The sequence below is a fragment of the Wolffia australiana genome, chromosome 12 (assembly GCF_029677425.1).
Source record: "Wolffia australiana isolate 7733 chromosome 12, ASM2967742v1".
In the NCBI taxonomy this organism is placed as follows: domain Eukaryota; kingdom Viridiplantae; phylum Streptophyta; class Magnoliopsida; order Alismatales; family Araceae; genus Wolffia; species Wolffia australiana.
The window spans coordinates 5,518,166-5,540,715 of NC_135846.1; the positions used below are offsets into that span (position 1 = coordinate 5,518,166).

General features: G+C 39.7%; 1 protein-coding gene across 3 annotated transcripts; it reads right to left on the reverse strand.

Annotated features, from left to right (window-relative positions):
• Positions 1-1,536: 1,536 nt before the first annotated feature.
• On the reverse strand, positions 1,537-12,066 carry AFH14 (Formin Homology 14). Of its 3 annotated transcripts, XR_013583219.1 has the most exons (20): positions 11,877-12,063; positions 11,321-11,515; positions 10,534-11,234; positions 10,240-10,461; positions 7,674-10,144; positions 7,202-7,331; positions 5,768-5,839; positions 5,486-5,584; positions 5,028-5,069; positions 4,870-4,950; positions 4,748-4,798; positions 4,597-4,678; positions 4,407-4,501; positions 3,902-3,973; positions 3,249-3,365; positions 3,070-3,138; positions 2,685-2,751; positions 2,174-2,340; positions 1,961-2,093; positions 1,537-1,866 (listed from the first exon to the last, which is right to left on the reverse strand). XR_013583219.1 is itself a non-coding variant. In XM_078583795.1 (19 exons), the coding sequence occupies exons 2-19, from the start codon at positions 11,391-11,393 to the stop codon at positions 2,091-2,093; spliced, it is 4,614 nt and encodes a 1,537-aa protein (XP_078439921.1). In that variant the 5' UTR covers positions 11,394-11,515; positions 11,956-12,066; the 3' UTR covers positions 1,881-2,090. The 3 variants fall into 3 exon arrangements, 2 of the variants coding, with proteins under 2 accessions (XP_078439921.1, XP_078439919.1); XM_078583795.1 differs by lacking the exon at positions 1,537-1,866 and having other exon boundaries at positions 1,881-2,093; positions 11,956-12,066; XM_078583793.1 differs by lacking the exon at positions 1,537-1,866 and having other exon boundaries at positions 1,881-2,093.
• Positions 12,067-22,550: the final 10,484 nt, after the last annotated feature.

The following is a 22,550-nucleotide window of genomic DNA, read 5'->3' on the forward strand; positions in this document are numbered from 1 at the left end:
ATATATCTATCTCTGTCTCTCTCTATCTCTTTCTGTCTTTCTGTATCTATTTCTATCTATCTCTCTCTCTCTCTTTCTCTCTCTTTTTATATCTCTTTCTCAATCAATTTGTCTCTCTCTCTCTCTCTCTCTCTCTCTCTCTCTCTCTCTCTTCCCCTCTCTCTCTCTCTCTCTCTCTCTCTCTCTCTCTCTCTCTCTCTCTCTCTCTCTCTCTCTCTCTCTCTCTCTCTCTCTCTCTCTCTCTCTCTCTCTCTCTCTCTCTCTCTCTCTCTCTCTCTCTTTCTCTCTCCCTCTCTCTCTCTCTCTCTCTCTCTCTCTCTCTCTCTCTCTCTCTCTCTCTCTCTCTCTCTCTCTCTCTCTCTCTCTCTCTCTCTCTCTCTCCCTCTCTCTCTCTCTCTCTCTCTCTCTCTCTCTCTCTCTCTCTCTCTCTCTCTCTCTCTCTCTCTCTCTCTCTCTCTCTCTCTCTCTCTCTCTCTCTCTCTCTCTCTCTCTCTTCCTCTCTCTCTCTCTCTCTCTCTCTCTCTCTCTCTCTCTCTCTCTCTCTCTCTCTCTCTCTCTCTCTCTCTCTCTCTCTCTCTCTCTCTCTCACATTTACTTTCATGCTTGTGCTTCCCCTCATGCTGGGACTCAAGTTTAATAAATTTAAATATTTAGTAAATATTAATTGTCCGCTTATATCACAACCCAATCTAAGTATGGATTTAAATTACAATTTTATTTTTTTCTGGATAAACCACATTGATATCAAATTATTACAATGGATTATAAATGAATTACTAATTTTTTATCATTTCCCATTTATCTCTCTTTCAGTCCTACAGTGTCATAAATTAAGAATAAACTTAAATTAAAAAATAATTAAAAATGGAATGAGGCTTATGCCACATTCACATTGATCCTTCTCTTTTAATATTCTTATTTTTATATGGGTTTCACATTTATGACATTATTGAATTTTTAAGAGTAACCTAATGGATAATTTATCTAAATGATTTAGGTATCAAGTGGACTAGATGGGTCCCTCTTCTCATGCAGTTCGATCTCTACCTTGTCTCATCCAAGCATTCTAGCACAGTAATTACCAAGGGACAGTTCATCCCTCTGTTTATCTATTTGAATCTTGCCCATTATTGGAGCCATCATACATTTAACAACATCCTTTGATGAATGTTTTTACACTCTTCTGAAGTCTAAGTCTGTCATAAATGTGTAATAACCTCTTGGGACACAAATTTACTGAATGGGGTAGAACTACTTTGTCAGCTATGTTATGATCTCTCCCCATGTCAAGATTTTCTCATCCTGAATGTCCATCCATAGTAAAATGCCCAACACCTAGATACTCCATTACCCGTTATATTCGCAAAGCTCCACTTCTTCTAATTATAATTGATTGTCTAAAAGGAAATTGAATGACTAATCGGGGGTCTCAAACATAGAGAGTACAAAATGGTTGTTCTCAAATATTGACTAAAGCACCCGTCAAACACTGCAGGTCCAATGTTCTTCCCTGACTACAACAGTGGACAAGTAGGATTCGAAAGAAGAACCTCAAATTTATTAATCCGCGATTACTGGCTTAAATACCAGTTACATGTGAAGGGTACATTCAGAGAAAGTCACTAATCTGCCCAGAATAATAAAATTCAACAGAAATTAAGTTATCCAGTATGGGCGTAGTTACTGGCTGCACAACATCTGTTACTAGGAACATTGATTAACAACTCAGGGAAGAATGCCTGTGTTCAACAGAATATATAATAAGTATTCACGCATAGGATCTCTCGGTTTCACTGTGTGGAATGGTCTGATGGAATTTCTTGATCCATCGTTAGCATAACTCTTCCTGTCTCCACTGTTAGTATTCTGTTACACTCATCAGTCAGAGAACATAAGGCAATTAAAATAGAGATCTTATAAAAATTAGCTGATATTAGCGTGTGCAGGAAGGAGTATGTACATATTTTACAAGTGACTCCGGCTGTGCAGTTGTTTGATCTATGTCGAAAGGATTGTCTGCCCCTGAGCTGATCATCTGAAGAGATCGACCATCCAGTTCTTTGATAAAAGGACGGATCAGTGCCAATCAATCACTGCATACATAGATAATCAAGAAAAAGAATCAGATTTCAAGTAGGCGAGAGATCGAGGGTAAATTGTTTATGATCCAAACCTTTTTCCTGATTGGTGAAATGAGTTTAGTCGTCTCGGAGGGTGGGTGGCTGGCCTTGTCTTTTCTGGCTTCCTTCTCCACTTTCTTCTTCTCCGCCTCCGCCTGTTTTGCATTCTCGTCTCGAGCTTTGTTGAACATGTTGACGAACAAAACTAGAGTCGACGTCACTGAAGGGAATCCAATCAAATAAACGCACAGTAAGATAGAAAACCCCACAAGCTTCAATCAGATGGTAGAACAGCAAGCAACTAATATTTTTTAGGTCTATATAATATTGTAGCATAAGATCTTGGTAATTTTTTTTCGGCATTCTCTGACAATTAGCCTAAATGAAATTTTGCCTTGAAAAATATTCTCATTCTCATAAAATGGAAATCAAAACTCGGATCTCTCTCTGCTTTTATGGATCAAAGATACTGGATCAAGGTGACTGATAATTCAAAAACTCCATCTGTGACACGATCTTGATAGCAGGAGAAAAAAGAAGAAAGAGGATGAGGAGCAGTCGGACCTTGTTCAAAGGGGCAGCGAGCTGGATCTTCCCCAAAGTACTGGGCTAGAGAATCTGCACTCCTTCCCTATAAAACAAAAGAAGAGATTTTTACAATCACAAATAGAAGAAAATAAGATCTTGACATTTTGCGAAGAAAAATATAAGATTTTGATGTTTTGAGAAGACAAATTATGATAGTTTATGATTGAAGAGGAAATAGACCAGATTCTAGCAACCCGAGAAGAAAAATATGAGATTTTTATGATATAAAAAGAAAAACAAGGATGCGATTTAAATGATTTTTTAAGATAAAAGAAGAGATTTTTACAATCATAAATAGACGGTAATTAGAGAATTAAGGTTTGGCACAGAGGCAAGAGTGGAGATGGGCTCAGAAGCTAACCACTTCGGAATACAGAGCAGTAAGTGATCTAACATCAGCTTCCGCCATGTGGAGAAAATCCTTTGAAACCTGAAGGAAAATTGCAGATTCCTTTAATTTTAGGATAAATTCTAAAAAAATATAAAATCAAATTTTAGGATCAATTTATGTTTTATAAGCTTGAACACATTGATTCTAACCTTGCGAAAACCGATGGAGATTGCACCATCGCCTTCTGAAGCAGAGAGTTCCTGCTCCACCTTTTCCAGGCCCTTGCTCACCGCCTGCATCTCTTCTGCCAGCAGCTTGAGTTGAATCTACCAGTTTCAAAAAACCACGAATTTAAGTTAGATGGAAATTAAAATAAACATCAAAACAAAAAATACACCTCCATCTTGATGGAAATTAAAATCACTAATCTATTTCTCCTAAGAGGGAAAAGCAATCTGAAAACTCGAGCAGCCACTTCTAAGGTAACAGGAAATCAACTCAGAGCACATCAGAAATTTTGGATTTTAAAACGTAGAGAAATAATACAAGCTTTATCAGGAAAATGGTCATTAATCACATTCTCCAGAAAAGAAAAGGCGATGTGAAAACTTAAGCAGCAGCTTCATGGGAAATAAGAGATTTGACATCATAAAAATTAGAAGAAAAGAGTTAAATAAACAAGCTAGATCATTTATCTCGTTGTCCTAAGAGGAAAAGACAGTATGAGCCCCTAGGAAGCATTTTCCACTACGAGGACTTTGGATCAGAAACGTAAGATGAAAAGAAGAACAAGTCCAAGAAGTATGATCAATAATTTGACCATTTATCACATCCCACTAAGAGGGAAAGGTAATTTGAGCACCTTAGAAGCCGCTTCTAAATGAACGAGGTCCTTCCCAAAATCCAGCAGCTCAGGCATCTTCTCTGCGATTAGCTGAAATTGCATACAATACGCAAATTAAAAAGTAACAGAAATTCAAGTACAAATTTACAAAAGGAAAAGAGACGCTCCTCATCGCAAAGAAACATATTTTACAGGCATGATACCACAAAAAGAAGAAAACTTCAGCATGGCAAAGCTCCTACCCCGGTGCCCTCCAAGCCTATCTATTCCTCGTTTATGATTTTATCCAAATGAAAAATATAGCATCCTCGAAAAGGTGGTCTAAACACCAGTTGGCATAGTGGGCCTTGGCCCTCACCAAGTGAAAAATTAGAAACATTAAAAATATTCAATGGCCCACTCATAGGAGGATTACGAATTGGAAAACATACCACTTTGCAGCGCTGACTAATGCCAAAATTCAGAAAACAACAAAATAAAATTTTAAAAATACTCAAGAAACTGAAATTGGAAAAGTAGAAACCTTGCATAAATAATGCATCAAGGTCATCTTATTGTTCCTCGCACGAATGTCTGCTAACTTGAGCAACGAGTCCAATTTGAAGCCCACAGCGGATCCTATGAGACCATCATTGGCCAAAAATCCAACAGTAAGACTCCACCATCTAGCCAAATGCAAGAATTTGATAATGTAGAGTGGAAAGTCACACAACCCCGCGCTGTTCCCTGGTTTAAAACATTTCCCAGCGTCAGAATTGTCTGCATTATCTGCTTCAGCTTCTTCGAACCTTTAACCTGCAAATAGGGACAGATATTAGGGCCAAATAACATAGAATGGGCTTCTTCTTAGATAAGATCATCTACCTCGAGTGAGGCAGCATTGATAGTGTTCAAGTTTGATCGGAGCTCATTCATCTGAAAATCATCACAAATCATAAACCTTCTCCAAAAGGATAATTTTGGGAGGCCAAATATAGAGATCTTACTTGGGTAGAGAATGTAATTCTAAAAGAGAAAACGCGCAATTTGGATTCTACACGGGGGACCTTCATCATCTCAAGAAAAAACTGCCAGCCCAGAGAGAGTCATAATCAACTTCTGCAAGGCAATTATGTCCATATGTGCTTTGAAAGATTCTTCATACCTGCTCGCACCTTCCAAGCATGTCCTTGTTGCCATTGTAATTCTGTAAGGTTTATAAAGTTCATGGAAATTTTCATTAAACGCAATCCAAGAACAACTCAGATATGGAAAGACATGAGCAAGAAGCCAGTAACGAAAGTTGATATGTTGTTAAGTTATGTAATTAGATGACATTTTGAAAAGCAGAATACATCAGAAGAATTTTTTCGAAACGAAACATTTAATAAGATCATCCAAGAAAACGATTCATCCTCATAAAGTCAAGGCCGCTAAACAATCAAATTGGTAAAAAAGAAGTTGATGGCAAATCGATTTTAATAAATGAAAAGGAAATTGACTTCTCCTGTGATATCAGAGGAGAGGCAGAGCCAGGATCAAAGGCAAAGAAAGAGATTCAGAAAATTGGAAATTACAAATATAATGTGAAAAGTAACATAATGCCCAGAAGGTAATATTCACCTTTAGCATCTCCATTTCTTCCTTTGTCGGGGAAAATTTGATAAGGTTTTCAACTTGGTCGATATCTAAAGTAGCCGCATCCAAAGCCAAGATGGCACTCTAAGATATTCAAAATTTTGAAAGAAACCATCAGTAATTAAAAACTATGGCTCCCCTGCGATATGCTCTATAAACAGGCCATATAAGAGTGCATAAAAAAAGGGGAAGCTACCAGTGACCAAACGATAAAATATGAAATTTGATGTTAATAAGATTATCAGGAAATGGTATCATTCGACCTACCATCATATCAGGGAGTGGCATCTTTATCTTGGTCAGCATAATTTCACAATTATTTGCCCTGCGCAAGTCAACCTTCACGAAGGAAACAAGGAGAAATGAAAAGGTATTTTGATATGTGATGAAGAATGTTTATCTAACGAAATTTGAGAGGAAGAATATTACTGAGATGAAAATGGTGCAAAAAACGAAATAAATTTTTATTTGGAAGAAATAGATAAACTATATTGATACAAATTCAACAGAAAAAACAATAAAAAAATCGCAGATAAAATATTTTGAATACCGAGGAAACAAATACAAAATCACAATTAATGGCCTTCTCACAATTTCAGGTGTTTCTGGTGAAAAATAGGGGACCACCGATGACTACGTGAGGAAATCACAGACTCTTTCTTCGTAACCAGGACTGAGAGTTATAATTTTTCTATATGAACCAGGACCATCCCACAAGGTTGTACGGACAAGAGCTGATCAGAATATGATAAGATCCCAACCGGGATCGTATCGAGAACAAGGTTGATCCTAGCGGAGTGGACGACGCCGAGGGGACGGGAGCAGCGGGGAAACAGCGGAGTGGGTGTCGCCTGAGAGACGGGGCTCGACAGAATGGACGTCGTCGAGAGAGGAGAGACTACTGGAAGGGAAATAACAACTAACAACTCATGTCCTGCCCTCCAAAGAGGAGGCTACATATTTAAAGGAGATGCGAAAGACGAGAATGCCCCTAGTGCGCTTACTAGACAGAGTGGATCGTAACAAAGTATCCTGTAGTATCTGAACTCAAACGGCCTAACAATTCAGTGCTTATTGTAACTTCTCTCCTTGTCAGCCAAACAGATAGCCGAAGAAAATAAATTATCCAAAGATTTATCTAAGGACACATGTAACTTCCATCACACTTTCCAGTGAGAGTGACATTGAAACTGGACCTAAGCTACAGAATTTCTAAAACGTAAATAAAGGCAGGACTATCTTTCTATCATTAAGAAGTAAGCTATTTGCATAGCTCAAGGGCAATTCGACATTCAACGCAACAATATGGAGCAAAAAAGTTTCAAATAAGCCACGACAAATCCCTAACTTTAGACTGTACAAAACTAGGGTATCAAGCCGTGGAGTTGCACAGTATGCAAACAGAAAGGAGGAGCAACAGTACAGCATTGGTATTTTTTTCTTTTCATAGTTTGTATGTTGTTTCAGCGTATTCCGGGAGGAAAGAACAAGAAACTGCATGAGAACTGACTCGTAAAGCCAATATCCATGGGCTTGTGACTTCATTGCTATTGTTTTGAAGACAAATAATGCAATTCTCAAAGCTACAATCGAATTTACTGATTCATAATCATGTTGGAGAAACAACAGAACAAACATTGGACAGGTACTTCAGGAAAATTAATTGGAGGTATTGGATCTACAAGATTCTATGCTGCATACCAAATGGACTGTCTCAGGCTTATTTACACTAGGACCCCTGCGTACTGCAGCTTTATCCGGACCACCAACTTCAGCTGATGCCGCAGTTGAAAACAGGCTTTCAAGCTCTGAAATATCTATCTCCGGGGCACTGAAATGTGTGAATCAAGACGAAGATCAGCATCCTTGTTTCTGCTTTTTTTTTGGGAGGGGAGAGAGGAAATGAGCTAATAAAATCATGACAAAGTCTTGAATACAACAGTTAATAGAAAGGAACAAGGTCACTAACAATAGATCCATAAATTGAAGGGTCGAGATTAAGTTGAAGAAACTTGATTGTATTCATCTGGTGTTAGAAAACAAAAAAAGAACCTATCTCAACCAACGGATTAATGGACAATAAGGAAAAATGGGTGTCATCTTAGGAAAATCTGCATCACCAGCCATATATTAGTATAAAAGATTCTTGATGTTTGGAGTTTTTGTCAACAACCTTTCTTGGTTCTCCTGCTTTTGAGAATCCGCCCACAAGCTTCCCTGTAATGCTCGTGTGACTTTGACCCAGTGAAGTGGTTTCAAAGATGGTTTTTTCTGTGCATGGGCGCCAGGCATTGTTCTTCCTGAAGAAGGGCCTGAAACTTTACCACTTCCAATGACACCTGGAGGCGGCAACGCTGAGCTAGCAAGTGTTTTTGACCCTAGAGCTTGCGACAGGCCAGGTGCATATCCATTATAGGCCCCATGAAAAGAGGGTTGAGAGGGCACAGGCCCAGACGGTCTTGATGCCTGAGATGGAAATGGAGGTGGTGGGGGCGGGACCAGTCTACTATTAGCAGGAAGTGAAGGGGTTGGAGCTGAGGATGCAACGGAAGTGTTTTTTGTTCCTGCATATGTTGGGGCAGGAGATGAAAGTGCGGATGATGGAGGTGGAGGTGGAGGAGGTGGGAAAATGGTACCTGATTTAGAAAGGGAAGGAGGCAGAGCCGGAGGTGGAGCAGGGGAACTAGAACCCCCTTTAGCAAATGGAGGTAGAGGAGGAGGTTGTGGAGGTAGAGGTGGAGGTGGAGTTCCTCTCTGCACAAGTGGGGGAGGTGGAGGAGGTGGAGGGGGAGTAACTTTATTAGTAAGGGGGGGAGGTGGAGGAGGTGGAGGGGGAGTAACTTTATTAGTAAGGGGGGGAGGTGGAGGAGGTGGAGGTGGAGTAAATTTATTAGTAAGTGGGGGAGGTGGAGGAGGTGGAGGTGGAGTAACTTTATTAGTAAGCGGGGGAGGTGGAGTAGGTGGAGGTGGAGGTGGAGTAACTTTATTAGTAAGTGGGGAAGGAGGAGGAGGTGTAGTAACAAATGGGGGAAGTGGGGGAGGGGGAGGTGGGAGAACCTTGTTAGCAAGTGGGGGAGGTGGAGGTGGAGTTTCTTTGTTAGCAAGTGCTGGAGGTGGAGGAGGTGGAGGAGGTGGTCGAGTTACTTTGTTAGCAAGCGTGGGAGGTGGAGGAGGTGGAGGTGGTGGTGGTGGAGTAACTTTGTTAGCAAATGAGGGAGGTCGGGGAGGTGGGGGAGGAGGAGGGGGAGTAACTTTGGTAGCAAGTGGGGGAGGTGGAGGCATGGGAGGTAGAGTAACTTTCCTTGAAAGTGAGGGAGATGGGGGAAGGGGAGATGGAGGTGGAAGTGTAGTAACTTTCTTTGCAAGTGGAGGAGGTGGAGGAGGTGGAGGAGGTGGTGGTGGTGGTGGGGGAGGCGGAGTAACTTTCTTAGCAAGTGGGGGAGGTGGGGTAGGTGGAGGAGGTGGTGGAGGTGGTGGAGGTGGTGGAGGTGGTGGAGGTGGTGGAGGTGGTGGAGGTGGTGGAGGTGGTGGAGGTGGTGGAGGTGGGGGAGGAGGTGGAGGTGGTGGAGGTGGTGGAGGTGGTGGAGGTGGGGTAACTTTCTTAGAAAATGGGGGAGGAGGAGGTGGGGTAACTTTCTTAGAAAATGAGGGAGGAGGTGGAGGCGGTGGAGGTGGGGTAACTTTCTTCGAAAATGGGGGAGGTGGAGGTGGAAGTGGTGGAGGTGGGGTAACTTTCTTCGAAAATGGGGGAGGTAGAGGTGGAGGTGGTGGAGGTGGGGTAACTTTCTTAGAAAATGGGGGAGGTGGAGGTGGAGGTGGTGGAGGTGGTGGAGGTGGTGGAGGTGGTGGGGGTGGGGTTGCTTGTTTAACAAATGGGGGAGGAGGAGGAGGTGGAGGAGGTGGAATTGGAGTAACTTTATGAGCAAGTGAGAGAGGTGGAGGAGGTGAGGAAGGTGGAATGACATTTGTATCAAGTGGAGAAAAGAGAGTGACAGGTGGCAGAGGTCGGTGAGAAATTTCTATTTCGTCAAGTGGTGAAGGTGGAGGTGGAGGTACAGATGTAGCTGAAGGAGATTCAGGCAAAGAGAAAGGCAATCTGCGAGACAAATCAACAGGTTCCAGACATGGAGCAGAGTCATTCCTGGATGATGGATTAATCGGAGACACAAGGCGTGGGGGAGAAGACGAAGGATGATCCATTGATGATGGTGGATGTGGAGGCACGAGAATATCAGGAATATGTGTATCAATCATAGTAGGTGAACCATCTGTCAAAATGTTCCCTTCTTGTTGATCCTTTCCTCCATCTACTGACTCAAGAAAATCCGAGTTTTCTGAGGTCAGATCATCTTCTGAATCAGTTGGCGACATAGGATACCTCTTTCTTGGGAATTTTCTATGAACACTTGGTGATTCTTTGACATCACTCAGGATCAGTTTCTCAAGCTTCTCTTGTAAGGCACTGGTAGAGAAATGTTTGAGCAACCAGAGAGCAGCATCATCTCCACCATCAACCCATTCGACGCCGCCAAAAAGTTCTTGCACTTTGGAGAATGCCTCAATGGGCAACCCACCTTTCTCCTCCCCACTAAACGTTGTAGGGGGGGTCCGCGGTGAAACACTTTCAACATCGCCAAAGAGTACCTGAAATAAAACCAGCAATGTCATATTTAAGTGTTACCAGAATCTCGTCTTAAAACCAGCAACATAAGATGAATTATTGGATAAATATGAGTTACCTCAGCTCGAAAACCCTTTGGGAACCGTTCCTTTGAGCCCCAAAGGATATCTATATCATCAGAGTTCAGCATCAGGATGTTTGAACGAATAAATGCAGTGTTGAACATCATACGGAACATCATGACTTCTCTCTCAGAATCTGTATCTAGATGAAGGCATTCCAGAACAACATCTCCTTGAACCAAGCATTGAATATCAATCTTTATGATATCACACTCTGCCTGCAAAAGAAAAGAAAGACGGCAACTTGAGATGGAGAAGGGACACGAAACAAATAAAAGTATACATTATACCTGACGATATTGCCGTAAATACTTCTTCTTTGACATGGAGAACAACATAGTAGTAGAAATACCCCCCTTTCCATAGAAGTCACGCCCGAAAATACGGACCAATGGCCGACAGCCGTTACCCCCATCAAAGCTTGGAATAGCTCGAAGGATCAGGCAATCCAGAGTAACAGCTCTCTCAGAAGGTGGCCATTCTGGTGAAATATTCCTCCTTGCAACATATTGAAGATAACGAAGTTGAGATGGACAAGGGTTCAGGGGTGATAGAAGGCGAAGAAGACTTTTAGGTGCTTCTCGATGAATGATTTCTAAAGCTCGTTGTTCACTGGCCTGTAATTTTCTGAAAACTAGAAAACTGGCCAATAAAAATGCCAATAGAGGCCACCCACCTCTCTCACAGTGGATCAAAATAATATTTTGTGAATCTCCAGAGGAAAGCCAGGACTCGGTGACACGAAGGTAATGTTGGATTAAGGAAAGAGGAAGAAGGGGGCAGCCTTCATAATGCCGAGGATAGTCTATGACTGTCACATCATATTCACATAATACTTGAGCAAACTTGCTTTTCTTTTCTCCTTCTCTAAAATTTATGGCAAGAAATGAAGATTCAGAAAATTCTTCATGCAGCTCTGTCAATATTTCACGCAGATAGACTTCATATATTTCGTCCGACAGAACTTCAGTTGAGAAGCACGAATCGAAAACTGCACAAAGTGAAAAAGAAACACAGCTTAACAAAAAAAATTAAAATAAAGTAGCAGCAACTTAAGACGCAAGATAGAAATTCAACCATAAACCCTTTCGACAAACTCCAGCAACCCACTAGGGGGCCTTCTATAAAAGAATCTACTGAAGAGTGACATATCTCAGATCAGCTTTAACTCTCATCAATACTGATGAAATACCTCCCTTTGCCAAAAAAGAAGCTTCCATCAATAAATTACTAATTTTCCGTCATTTCCATGAGATCCATTGCCAAGATGCTCTGCAATGAAAATAAAACAATCAAAAGTTTTCGAAAACATAGACCAATAATGAATAAAACACAATACATTCTACTAAGCAGCTCAAATTAAATAATAATAAAAAGAACGGAAAAATTAGTTCTTTGGCAATGGGTTTTCTTCCGATCTCCTCGGCAACCTCGCGGAAAAGGTCCCCAGATTCAGAGTTCAAGGGCCGGGTCTTAATGGCTGATCGGACCAGGACACCCAACGAAAGAACTACTCCGCGCGCAGGCTAAATTCTCGTTTAAGAGATGATTCGGTTTAGGTTTTTTTCAGAGAAACGGCTAACTGGCGACGGTCAAGAACGAAGTTGAAAGTGGGCAAGCGGAGATGAAATACCATGAAAATTTCAATCATACGATGCCGAATCGATGCAAGGCGAGGAGAGGCGATGCTGAAGAGCGCCAAGAAATCATACCAGAGCGAAATTTGTAGCTGTGGAGAGGACGGCGGGCGTGTCGATGGAGTGCAACAAGTTTCAAAAACAAATGGGGGAAGAAGTTCTCCGAATTTTTGAAATTATTTATTTCTCCCACTTACCTCGTTTCGGTTCACTTCTGGTCTTATATAATTTCCGCTTTAAAGATAATACTTTACTTTATCGTTTTGAAAAATATTTAAATGACACAAAATTAAATAATATTGTAGTATCATCCGCTGGACAATTTATATTTCATAAAAATTTTAGAAGTTTTTAATTACCTTTATGATTGCTCACCTCCACCACTGGGTAAACTAATTATTTTATTATGCAAACTTGATAATGTTATGATTAATATTTTATAACCATACTTTCTAAGAAGCCATGCAGTGTATTCCAAAGTGTTTATTAGTTGGTAGTTAATTTTATAATTATTCACTTACGCCACTCTGCATGAAATAAATTTTATGCAAAATTAATAAGTTTCTGATTAATATTTACAACCTAACTTTTTTCATGGTAATATTTTATAAAATATTAATTAACATTAATCAGACCATTAATTATTCATGTCCAGCATTACGCGGATATATTATGCAAATTTATTTATCATCTGATTAATGTTTTACACCCATAACTTTTTATGTAGTCGTGTAGTATTTTCTGAAGTATTTATAATTTTATGATTTACTTATCTTTATAAATATTTACGTCCATCATTATGTAGACTATAATTTTTATATTACGCAAATTTAAAAATTTTCTGATTAATATTTTACACCCATAACTTTTTATGTAGTCGTGCAGTATTTTCTGAAGTATTTATAATTTTATGCTTTACTTATCTTTATAACTATTCACGTCCATCAGTATGTAGATTATAATTTTAATGTTATGCAAATTTAAAAATGTTTTGATTGATATTTTACAACCATAAGTTTTTATGTATCCATGCAGTATTTTCTAAAGTAATTATAGGTTTGTGATTAACTTTATAAATATTCAATTCCACAACTATGTAGATTATAATTATTATATCATGCGAACTTAATACGGTTCTGATTAATATTTTTCAGCCATAACTTTTACGTAGCTGTGCAGTATTTTCTAAACTATGTAATTAAGATTTTTAATTGTTCACATCCACCATTATGCACATATTAATTACTATATCATGTAAACTTATTAATGTTCTGATTAATTTCTTATGTAACGGTGCAGTATTTTTAAAAGTATTTATAAGTTTGTGGTTTAATTTATAATTATTCACATCCACCACTATGTAGATAATGATTATTAGATTATGTGGACTTAACAATGCTTTAATTAATATCTAACAACCACAAGTTTTTACATAGCCATGCAGTATTTTTTAAAGCATTTAGAAGTTTGTAGTTGACTTCATAATTATTCACCAATATGTGCATAATAATTATTATATTATGCAAACTTGGTAATATTTTGATTTAGATAAAGTTACAACAGGACCCATCTAGGTGGCTCCGATCATCTGAGCAAGCCTCTTAGGTGGTGCCCCCCCTTTTAATCCATGGCCCTACGTAGCCTAGCCATGTAGCCCCATATATAAACATGGAAGGACAAGTGTCAAGCTGAACGGGCTAACACAATCCATGGCAAGTGGGACTAGCTTAGCCATGGGTGGGCACACCATTTGGCAGATCAGGTCATACCCAATCCACTATAATGGGCTCTACAGCGTTGGCCCGTCGATTGTTGGGCCAGTGGGCTGTAGCTGGGTCGGGTCCAACAACTTAGGGTAGTGTATTAGGTTCTAAAGGCCTGTTTTAGATGAACAACTCAAAATGATCCACAACGGAAGGCTTTAATGAATCGTAATAGCATCAACTAAAACATGAAATGAATCACCTTTCCACAGATCACATCCATGATTTCTTTGATACTCAAGTGAGATGTATGTATTTGCTCATGTGTGCAGCCTCTAGACATATCCACACAGCCCATGGCATGTCAAATATCCTCCTTCACCTTGAAGAGCTCTGATGTAACACGACGGCCGGGATCAAGCGGCTTGTGTTGCACCATAGGGCTGACTAAATAACATGTTTTAAATAAGATAAATAGGTATGAACGTATATTAAAAGTACGAGAAGTACGTAAGCTCTGTTGATATGGGTGCAAGCACAATAAGCAACGAGGAGAGTTGAGGCATGAACGGCTCCCAATGGCCAGGCAATTGACTCGAGGCTAATGGGTGGGAGGCGTTCACCATCCGTGAGCATCCACACTGTCACCAAGAGTGACACCAGTCCGGCACCGTCAATGAGAAACTCTATCACGAAACAATGGCTAGTCCTAAACAGGTATAAAAACACTCGAGCAGAGGAACAGTGGGAACCAATACTGAGAGAGATAATAATACTGAAGGAGAGAAGAAATGACCTAAAGCTATTCCTTGGGCTTGAGAACACCGTGGCCTTCACAACAGAACAGATAAGTCTGACACCAGAAGATCTTCGAGACAGGAGGACACGAGGGATATGATTCCGACACTCTAGTGGTGCAAGCAGCTCTGTAGTATATTGGACTTCCAATCGTCCTGTGGGTTTAGATTCTAGGCCAAACAGGTGCAACTCCATTGGACTTTGACGGCAGGATTCCAAGGCGCATAAGCTTCAAACATACGGGCAGCGCTGTGGAGTCAGATTATGGGCCCTACGATTCAAACATGAGAGGAAGCGCAAGACGACGTCGTTGGAAGTACACAGCACCGCGTTGTGAAAAAAAAATCATTGGCTTTGTCATTCACGGTCGAAGTACACATCACGGCAAGAACTTGGAATGTAAGGTCCCTCCAAAGGCAACAATAGAAATCCCATGGTGACGGCCGCTCCAAGGAGTTTTCTTCAAGCAATCCGAAGGTGTTCTTATCGGAAGAGAAACTCACAAAAGTCTGGGTGGGGAAAATCAGTGATGTTGTTCGAGTTCTTCTACGATTCCTTTCTTCAAACAAATCTTAGAAATATGGCAGGAGACCCGATGAGCAATGAGAAAATCGGGAAGGTGAATTGTCAATGACGAAATCCCAAACGGAAGAGAAACGGGACTCCAATGAACAACATGATAACTGCAAACGAAAATACAGATCTGGTTTCTTCACAACAATCAGGCATGCCTCCACATAGGGAAGGACACGGCCCAGTCTTGGTCCGGTTTTACCGAAAACCTAAACCTAGACCTGAAGTTCAGTCAGGTGCTCGGTCTCGGTCTGGGCTCGGTCCAGTCCGCTCTTCGATCGGTCATGTTGACTAGTCAATGTTAAGTTGACTTGGTCATCTCACTGCATCTATTGTCACCTCTAGTGCTGAAGTAGTGTTGAATAATGGGAGAGTGAGAGGGGATAGTGAAAAAGTGTGCAAATGAGAGAGGGAGAGAGTGACACTGAGATAGTGCAAATGCAGGGAGAATACCATAGGAAGATAGTGAGAGAGAGAGAGAGACAGTTAGAGAGGGAGAGAGGGAGCAGGTAAGAAGGAGAGTACAAGAGAGAAAGAGGAAGAGAGTGAGAGATGGAGAGAGGGGGAGAGCCTGAGAGGGAAGAGAGGGGGAGAGAGGGAGAGGGAGCAGGCTAGAGGTAGGGAGTTCAATAGAGAGAGATTGCAAGAGGGAAAGAATGTGTGGGAGAGAATGAGAGAGGGAGAGCAAATCAGAGGGCGAGCAAGAAAGAGGACTAGAGGGAGAGAGGCGGAGAGTAAGAGCAGGAGAGAGGGGGTGACAGAGAGCGGAGAGAGAACAAGAGGGCTTGAGAGAGAGAGGGAGAGAGGAGGAGAGGGAGAGCAGGAGAGAGGTGGAGGGAGAGGGGGAGAGAGGGAGAGAGGGAGAGAGGGCCTTGAGAGAGAGGAGGAGAGGAAGAGCAGGAGAGAGGGTGAGAGAGAGATGGCCTTGTGAGAGAGGGAGGGCGGGAGAGAGGGACTTGAGAGAGAGGGAGACAGGAGGAGAGGGAGAGCAGGGTGATAGAGTGAGAGAGGGAGGAAAGGGAGAGCGGGAGAGAGGGTGAGAGAGAGAGGGAGAGAACGAAATAGAGAGAGGAGGAGAGGGAGATCGAGAGAGAAGGGGAGAGAGAGGAGGAGAGAACGAGATAGAGAGAGGGATAGAGGAAAAGAAAATGAGTGGAAGAGAATGAGAATCGGAGCAATGGAAAGAGGGAGCGAGGGATGGAGAGCAAACGAGAGAGAGACTAAGACGGGAAGAGAGAGGGAGAGGGAGGGAGAGGGAGGAAGAAAGGAGAGAGGGAGAGAGGGCGAGAGAAAGAGAGGGAGAGAACGAGATAGGGAGACGGATAGAGGGAAAGAAAACGAGAGGGAGAGAGGGAGAACGGGACAGAGGGAGAAAGGGAGGGAGGGAGGGAGGGAGGGAGAGCGAACGAGAGGGAGAGTGAGACTGGAATAGAGGGAGAGAGAATGAGCGGGAGAGAGTGAGAGAGAACGAGCGGGAGAGAGGGAGAGACAAACGAGAGAACGAGAGAGAGAGAGAGAACGCCAGGTGAGAGGGAAAGAGGACGACAGAGAGAGAGAACAAGTGGGAGAGAGGGGGAGAGGACGAAAGAGAGAGGGAGAGAGAACAGAGGGAGAGAGGGGGAAAGGGAGAGAGGGGGAGAGGGAGAGACGTCAGGTGAGAGAGAGAGAGAGGAACGTTCTTCGGTCTGGTGGGTTCGGTCCGGTGGACCCAGATCGAAAAGTTTGGTCAGCCCTAAAAAGTTTGGGTTCTTCACGTCGGCTCAGGGCTCCGCAAAGTGGCCGGTGACAGAGTCTGGACCTGATCACATTGATGGTCCTCCATCAAGCTCTGTTCAACTTCCGCCATCGTTACACCGTCCAATCACATCGGGAGTGGAAAGGAGGTGTGGTGATAAGGGAGAAGAAGGGTAAGGCCTCAGAAGGCCCAGGGGAATTCTGTTCATGGCCTTCCCCTATTCATACTAAATGTGTATTTATCATAAAAACCCTCAATATTAAGTTTATCTTCCGACGTCCAAAAGATCATTCGCATGTGACTTTCTAGATCCATGTATCGTTCTAGTTAATAACTCTATCGGACCAATATCCTTTATTGGCCTTTCAAATTAATTAACTACATCATCATATTGATTAATTAATGTCGTATTGATTTAACACAGTCGATAGGTTGAGTCTCCACCACATGGAGAGCCAAGCTACACCTTGTACTCTAGAAGATACAAAAGACTGTGTATCATGCCATTCATGGAATTTGTTTATCATCGGTTATCATCTACGTAGTCCCTCATCCACTTAACGCTCCTATGATGACGTAGGGTATAGTCAACTATCAAACCCTAATCGGTCATCCGAGTTAGTTTAGATGCATTCTGAAATCATTAGAGAACTCTTCTCCGATGTTTCACAACCTCGGCCAAGTTAATCACATCATCTTCATTAAATTATCTCCTCTTATATCGACATTGGACAATACCATCTTGATCACTCACTCGTCTTTCTGAACTTCTTGATGCACCCAAACTAAGATTATTTAGAATTACATGATTACAAATTCATGATTATAGTCAAAAGTACAATTGTTTGTCCACAAGACGTCTTTGGCGTCTTAGGTCTAAGGACCACTTACACAACCGTCATGTGAATCAACCTGATTAACGGTTTGGTGTAATATCATTCCTGTGATTCGTACTGATCAACTCAATTAACGCTTTCCATTAAAGAGTACCCACTATCTATCCTTTGTGTCTTCACACTAATGGCAACGAGAACAGCCATATTCATCCTGAGTGAGGCTAGATAGTGTTATTCTCGAATATCCTTTGAATAGGAATATTTATAACACATGCTTAAAGACAAGTGATCTTCATATTACGATCTCATCATAATTCACTAAGTCTGATCATGTATTTATGAACTTCATTATAAACAGCACACATGCACTATAATGAATATGCTTTATTTATGAACATGGAACGAGATGTGAAATGTGTGATTGGCTTGACGGCCACATATATTTCCATCAATTGTAGAGACTTTCTTTGTCTTCTCTACTCTATGGCCTATATAGTACTCCTCCATACAATATTGTGTCAACCAAGTTAGTTAATGATGTATCTACTATCACTCTATTCCCCATTCCCTTCAAGGTAACAAACACATTACAAAGAAACCTTTAAGGATGTCTACAAAGAGGAGTACAGCTTTGATATTTACTATTGTACATGGTGACACCACATAAGTAGCATTTTAATTTCTATCTTCCTTCATGTGTTGAATCTTCACACAACTCTGGTGTTAAGGCGAGTTTTTTCTTGTTATTTGTGCTAAAGTCATTTGATTCATCTTATGTAGGCATGCCTACGAAATCCAATAAATGTGAAGACGTATTATGTTACATATCAATCTGTAGTTCTATGAAATGAAAACAGAGGCAAGACAATATATAAAATAGAATAATGAAAAATAATAAGGATAACTTAACACAGCCTTGGGAGATTATTCAAACAATGTTTTGGGTTTAATTATCCATTTCAGAAAAAAATAGGGTTCAGATCATATCAACCAAGGAATAAATGATTGATGAACTTGAAACTGATCATCTAAAGAAAAAAACATGCAGACTAAGTAAAAAACATCAACAGTAGTGCTTATCAGATTCATGAGACAGGTCAATAAAAGGAATGCTGCCTATGGATTCATGGTAACATATCTTAGCTAGCAGATGCACAATACTTTTGTGACTCAAAGGTATGCATCAACGCAAATAGACCACCTAGGCGTGTGGTCTTGATGTGAACATTTAATCAACTTATCAAGTTATCCCCCTCTTATAACCAGGAGGACATTCAAAAAATGAGGTCATCTTAAAAAGGAGTAAGTGCCTTGTACACAGAGATAGATGAGAAACACTTGGTGAAGCTATAGAGATATGGTTGTCATCAATTTCTGATTAATGGGACTTCTGCCTGACGGAGAAAAAGCCAGTGTACATCAACTCTTTTGTTTATACCATGGTTAATTTATACCAGGAGAACCCTAGTCTTCAGCCAGATACCTAAGGATGAGGAGCGAGGGAGGGATTGATGCTTTTGAAAGAGGGAAAATATAATTCACCCATTTAACTTTCTCCATTAGCAGTTAAAAAAATCTCAAATAGAGGAGAGATATTAAGGCAGAAGTTAATGGGCATGAAAATATATACAAATAAACAAGATACAAGAGAGAGGATCTGCTCACTATACATCAAAATAATTTCATTTTATGTTTTTAAAAAAGGATTTAGGGTGAAGTTTTCATCATATGTATCCATGAAAAATGAGGGTGTTTCTTTGTTTTGGAAGATGAAAAAAGAAATATGATATATATATATGATGCTAAACAATACCAAATAGAGTTTGCATAAATTGTATAGAATTATATAAAGTTACATCTAATTCATAATTCAAGCTTTCCTTCCAAATTTGAATCAAGATCAATAGATAATGGTTATGAACAACTTAGAAGGACAAATACGAGGGACTCAATAGGATGAAGAAGACAAGCTCGTGCTCGTGGAAGAGGGGGAGCATCAGAATGATAGAAGCTCCATCAAAATGAAAGAATCACTAGACTGATACACCAAACGTTAGTGCACATATTAATGTTTGATCACAGAATCACTAGAATGTTGATATTTTTGTGTTTTGATTACTATGTGTATTGTCTCTCATCAATTATGCTTTATAGTAATTCTCAAGTTGACACAATATTGCGCTTATACTCTATCTTGAAGAGATGCCAACATAGTTAGTACTATGTCACAAAGAAATATAGATGAACCTGAATAATGAAACAGTATATTGATTGATGAAGAACTTAACTTATATTGAAACACTCTTGGGAATGTCCATAGAAATCAAGGGAAGAGAAATTTTGGTGCTCTTTTTTGGTTGTTAGGAGTGCTCCTTCTAAGTGCTCCCACTCAGTCCCACTCGTCAATGATTATTAAAAAGATGTATGCAAACGCTTTTCCCATCTGCATCTTTATTTCTAGTTCATAACTTCTAACCCACATGTGATGTCTCCTTTGCCACATGCCTCAGTCGCCTTAAGTGATAAGTTCAACTAAATAACTTATCAGATGTATTATTTTCATGTGTATGATATAACATTTTTATATGAACTAGAATGGGATTAATTTGCTATAGTTGATGGGAATATGTAATGGTAAATATCCCATCATTATATATGTTTCAATTTGTATGAAAACTTAAATTTATAGATGATCATATCACCTTTTACATAGCTGACATCACTCACAATTTTTCCTCCAGAAGAGTAATGTTAAGTCATTCACATATCTGGCATCTAGAAGTATCCATACAATCACTGGAACGAGTGATCTCCTCTTTAGCTTATTCAATTCTCCTTGCAGATCTGGTTGATCTTCCAACCATCCATTTACACTTAAGGGTGAGAGAATTTGTGATGGGGATAACACAAGGGGTAGCTCAAATCTAACTGGCATGGGCACCTAAAATGGGCTCCCCCTATTTATACTCATTATAGGATAAATATAAATATACTCTAGAATGACATCAAAATATCAATTAACATCAATAGATCTTATGTGTCACCCACAAAGCCCATGTAACAGTCTAGTTAATTACTTTAAATGATCCAATTAGATTTATTGATATATATCATTAATTATATATAAATCCATAAATACTCCTAATTAGTCATTTATAATTACTATTATTGAGTGTTTTGCTTATTTAAAGTCTTAGTTGGGTCTGTTTTTGCATTCCAATAATGAAGGATTTAAGGACTCATGTTTAGATTAATAAACATAAATATAAAGAATGAGTTGGCCTATCAGTCACGTGACAACAAGGTTAGTGCAATATCCATATTTTTCTGACTCACCTCTTCATCTTTTTTCCTTGGTTATCGACAGCCTTGTTTTTCACCATCACACACGCCACCATCAACTCCGCTGCTCGTCGGTGCATATCATCCTCAATCTCCATCACACCAGTGACGGTAATATCAGCATCACCTGATCCTGCTTCAGCACTCATCAACGCATATCCACCATCATCTTAGTCCCAATCAGCCATAGTATATCTTTCACCCGCTCTGTTACACTCACGTCCATTGTCATAGCCCTCACCGGCAATAATGAAACACCAGATAAGGTATTTTCATTGGAATTAATTAGTATTTCTAATTAAAATTTTCCATAAAATTTCCAGAGTATTCATCAAATTTTAAAAAAATTAGGCTAATCAGGAAAATTATTTAATATATGCTTCAGAATTATTTGAATTAATTTTCTTTAGTAAGTTTATAAATATATATTTAATAAGTAAATTTATATAAAATTCCAAAAAAAATTAATTTCATTTCATTTTGTAATACTTGATCCCTGTGGATTCAATGATAACACGCTTTGTGCTCATAAGAAAAAAATTATAAATATTGTAGCATAAATGAAAAATGCCCCAAATGAAGTAGTTAACCCTAATATCTGGTTTATCGACTGTAATGCAAACCATTTAAAAAATAAACCAACTTTATTGATGAATCAGCCCATCTTAAACATCCCAACATTTCCTTCGTTATGAACATTTTAAACTATTCAATGCATTGCCTACTTGTATCTAGTTATGCCATCATGTTTTATCTAAATAAAAGTTTAGCTGTCCACTTTATATAAAAATTTCTGTTATTTTGATGATTCGTATTGCTCAGGTTTTTATTATTACTCCATGAGTGATTATTGTGTCTTGATATGCAGCCATTTTAATTATCATAAGAGCAAAATGTAGCGCCAAGTGTGATTCACAGTAGTATGGGAATAGCTACCATGATACCATTTTTTCTTGCACATGTTCTAATTTGGGTTCGTAATTTTCTTTAGAATGTAAACTTCTCACATCCAAATATTATTTAAGTCCATTCATTCTACTATGAAACTCAAACGTCACAAAGTAACTTACCTTGAATTTATGAGAGTCATGGGTTGATTTTTTTTTTTTTGAAGAAGAAGAGAGTCATGGGTTGATATCACAGGTATTTTCTTATTTAAAGTCTTCACAATCCCATCATTTATAATTTTGCACAATCCCATTGTTAGGTGTTGAGCAAGCTAATGTGATCACAAAGGGACTTATTTCCCTCAGACGGATTCATTGTGTCCAATAGAACATATGATATAAATGCTCCAACTTTGGGAGGGGTTTATGAACTCTTTATTGTATTTTTCACAATGGGTCCTCCCCCTGTCTCTCTATATTATCCCATATATATAATATTTTATGTAAAATGTTATTGAAACAGTTTTTTTGAAATCAAAATGTTTGTAATAATCTCTAAATATCTCAAAAAATGTTTGTGAATATTGGTCAATGTTGTAAAGACCTCATTCTCCGATGCCAAGAAGGTTCTGTTAATCTCTCAATAGGATGTAATTAAAGATCAAAGTACAGATCTAACCTATTGTATCTTTGATTCATATATTCCAATAGTGTTACTATGTCCTTAGAAACTTCTTCAAAGGGGCTCATGCTTCTTTCTTTTCTCAGGACAATGTTCAAATGATCACATCAAGCA

Coding starts and splice junctions, on each gene's coding strand:
- AFH14 (XM_078583795.1), bottom strand. CDS start 11,393: ATGTCACTCTTCAGTAGATTCTTTTATAGAAGGCCCCCTAGTGGGTTG. Junction 7,332..7,673: donor AAGCAGGAGAACCAAGAAAG/GTTGTTGACAAA, acceptor CACACATTTCAG/TGCCCCGGAGATAGATATTT. Junction 3,139..3,248: donor TCTCCATCGGTTTTCGCAAG/GTTAGAATCAAT, acceptor ATTTTCCTTCAG/GTTTCAAAGGATTTTCTCCA.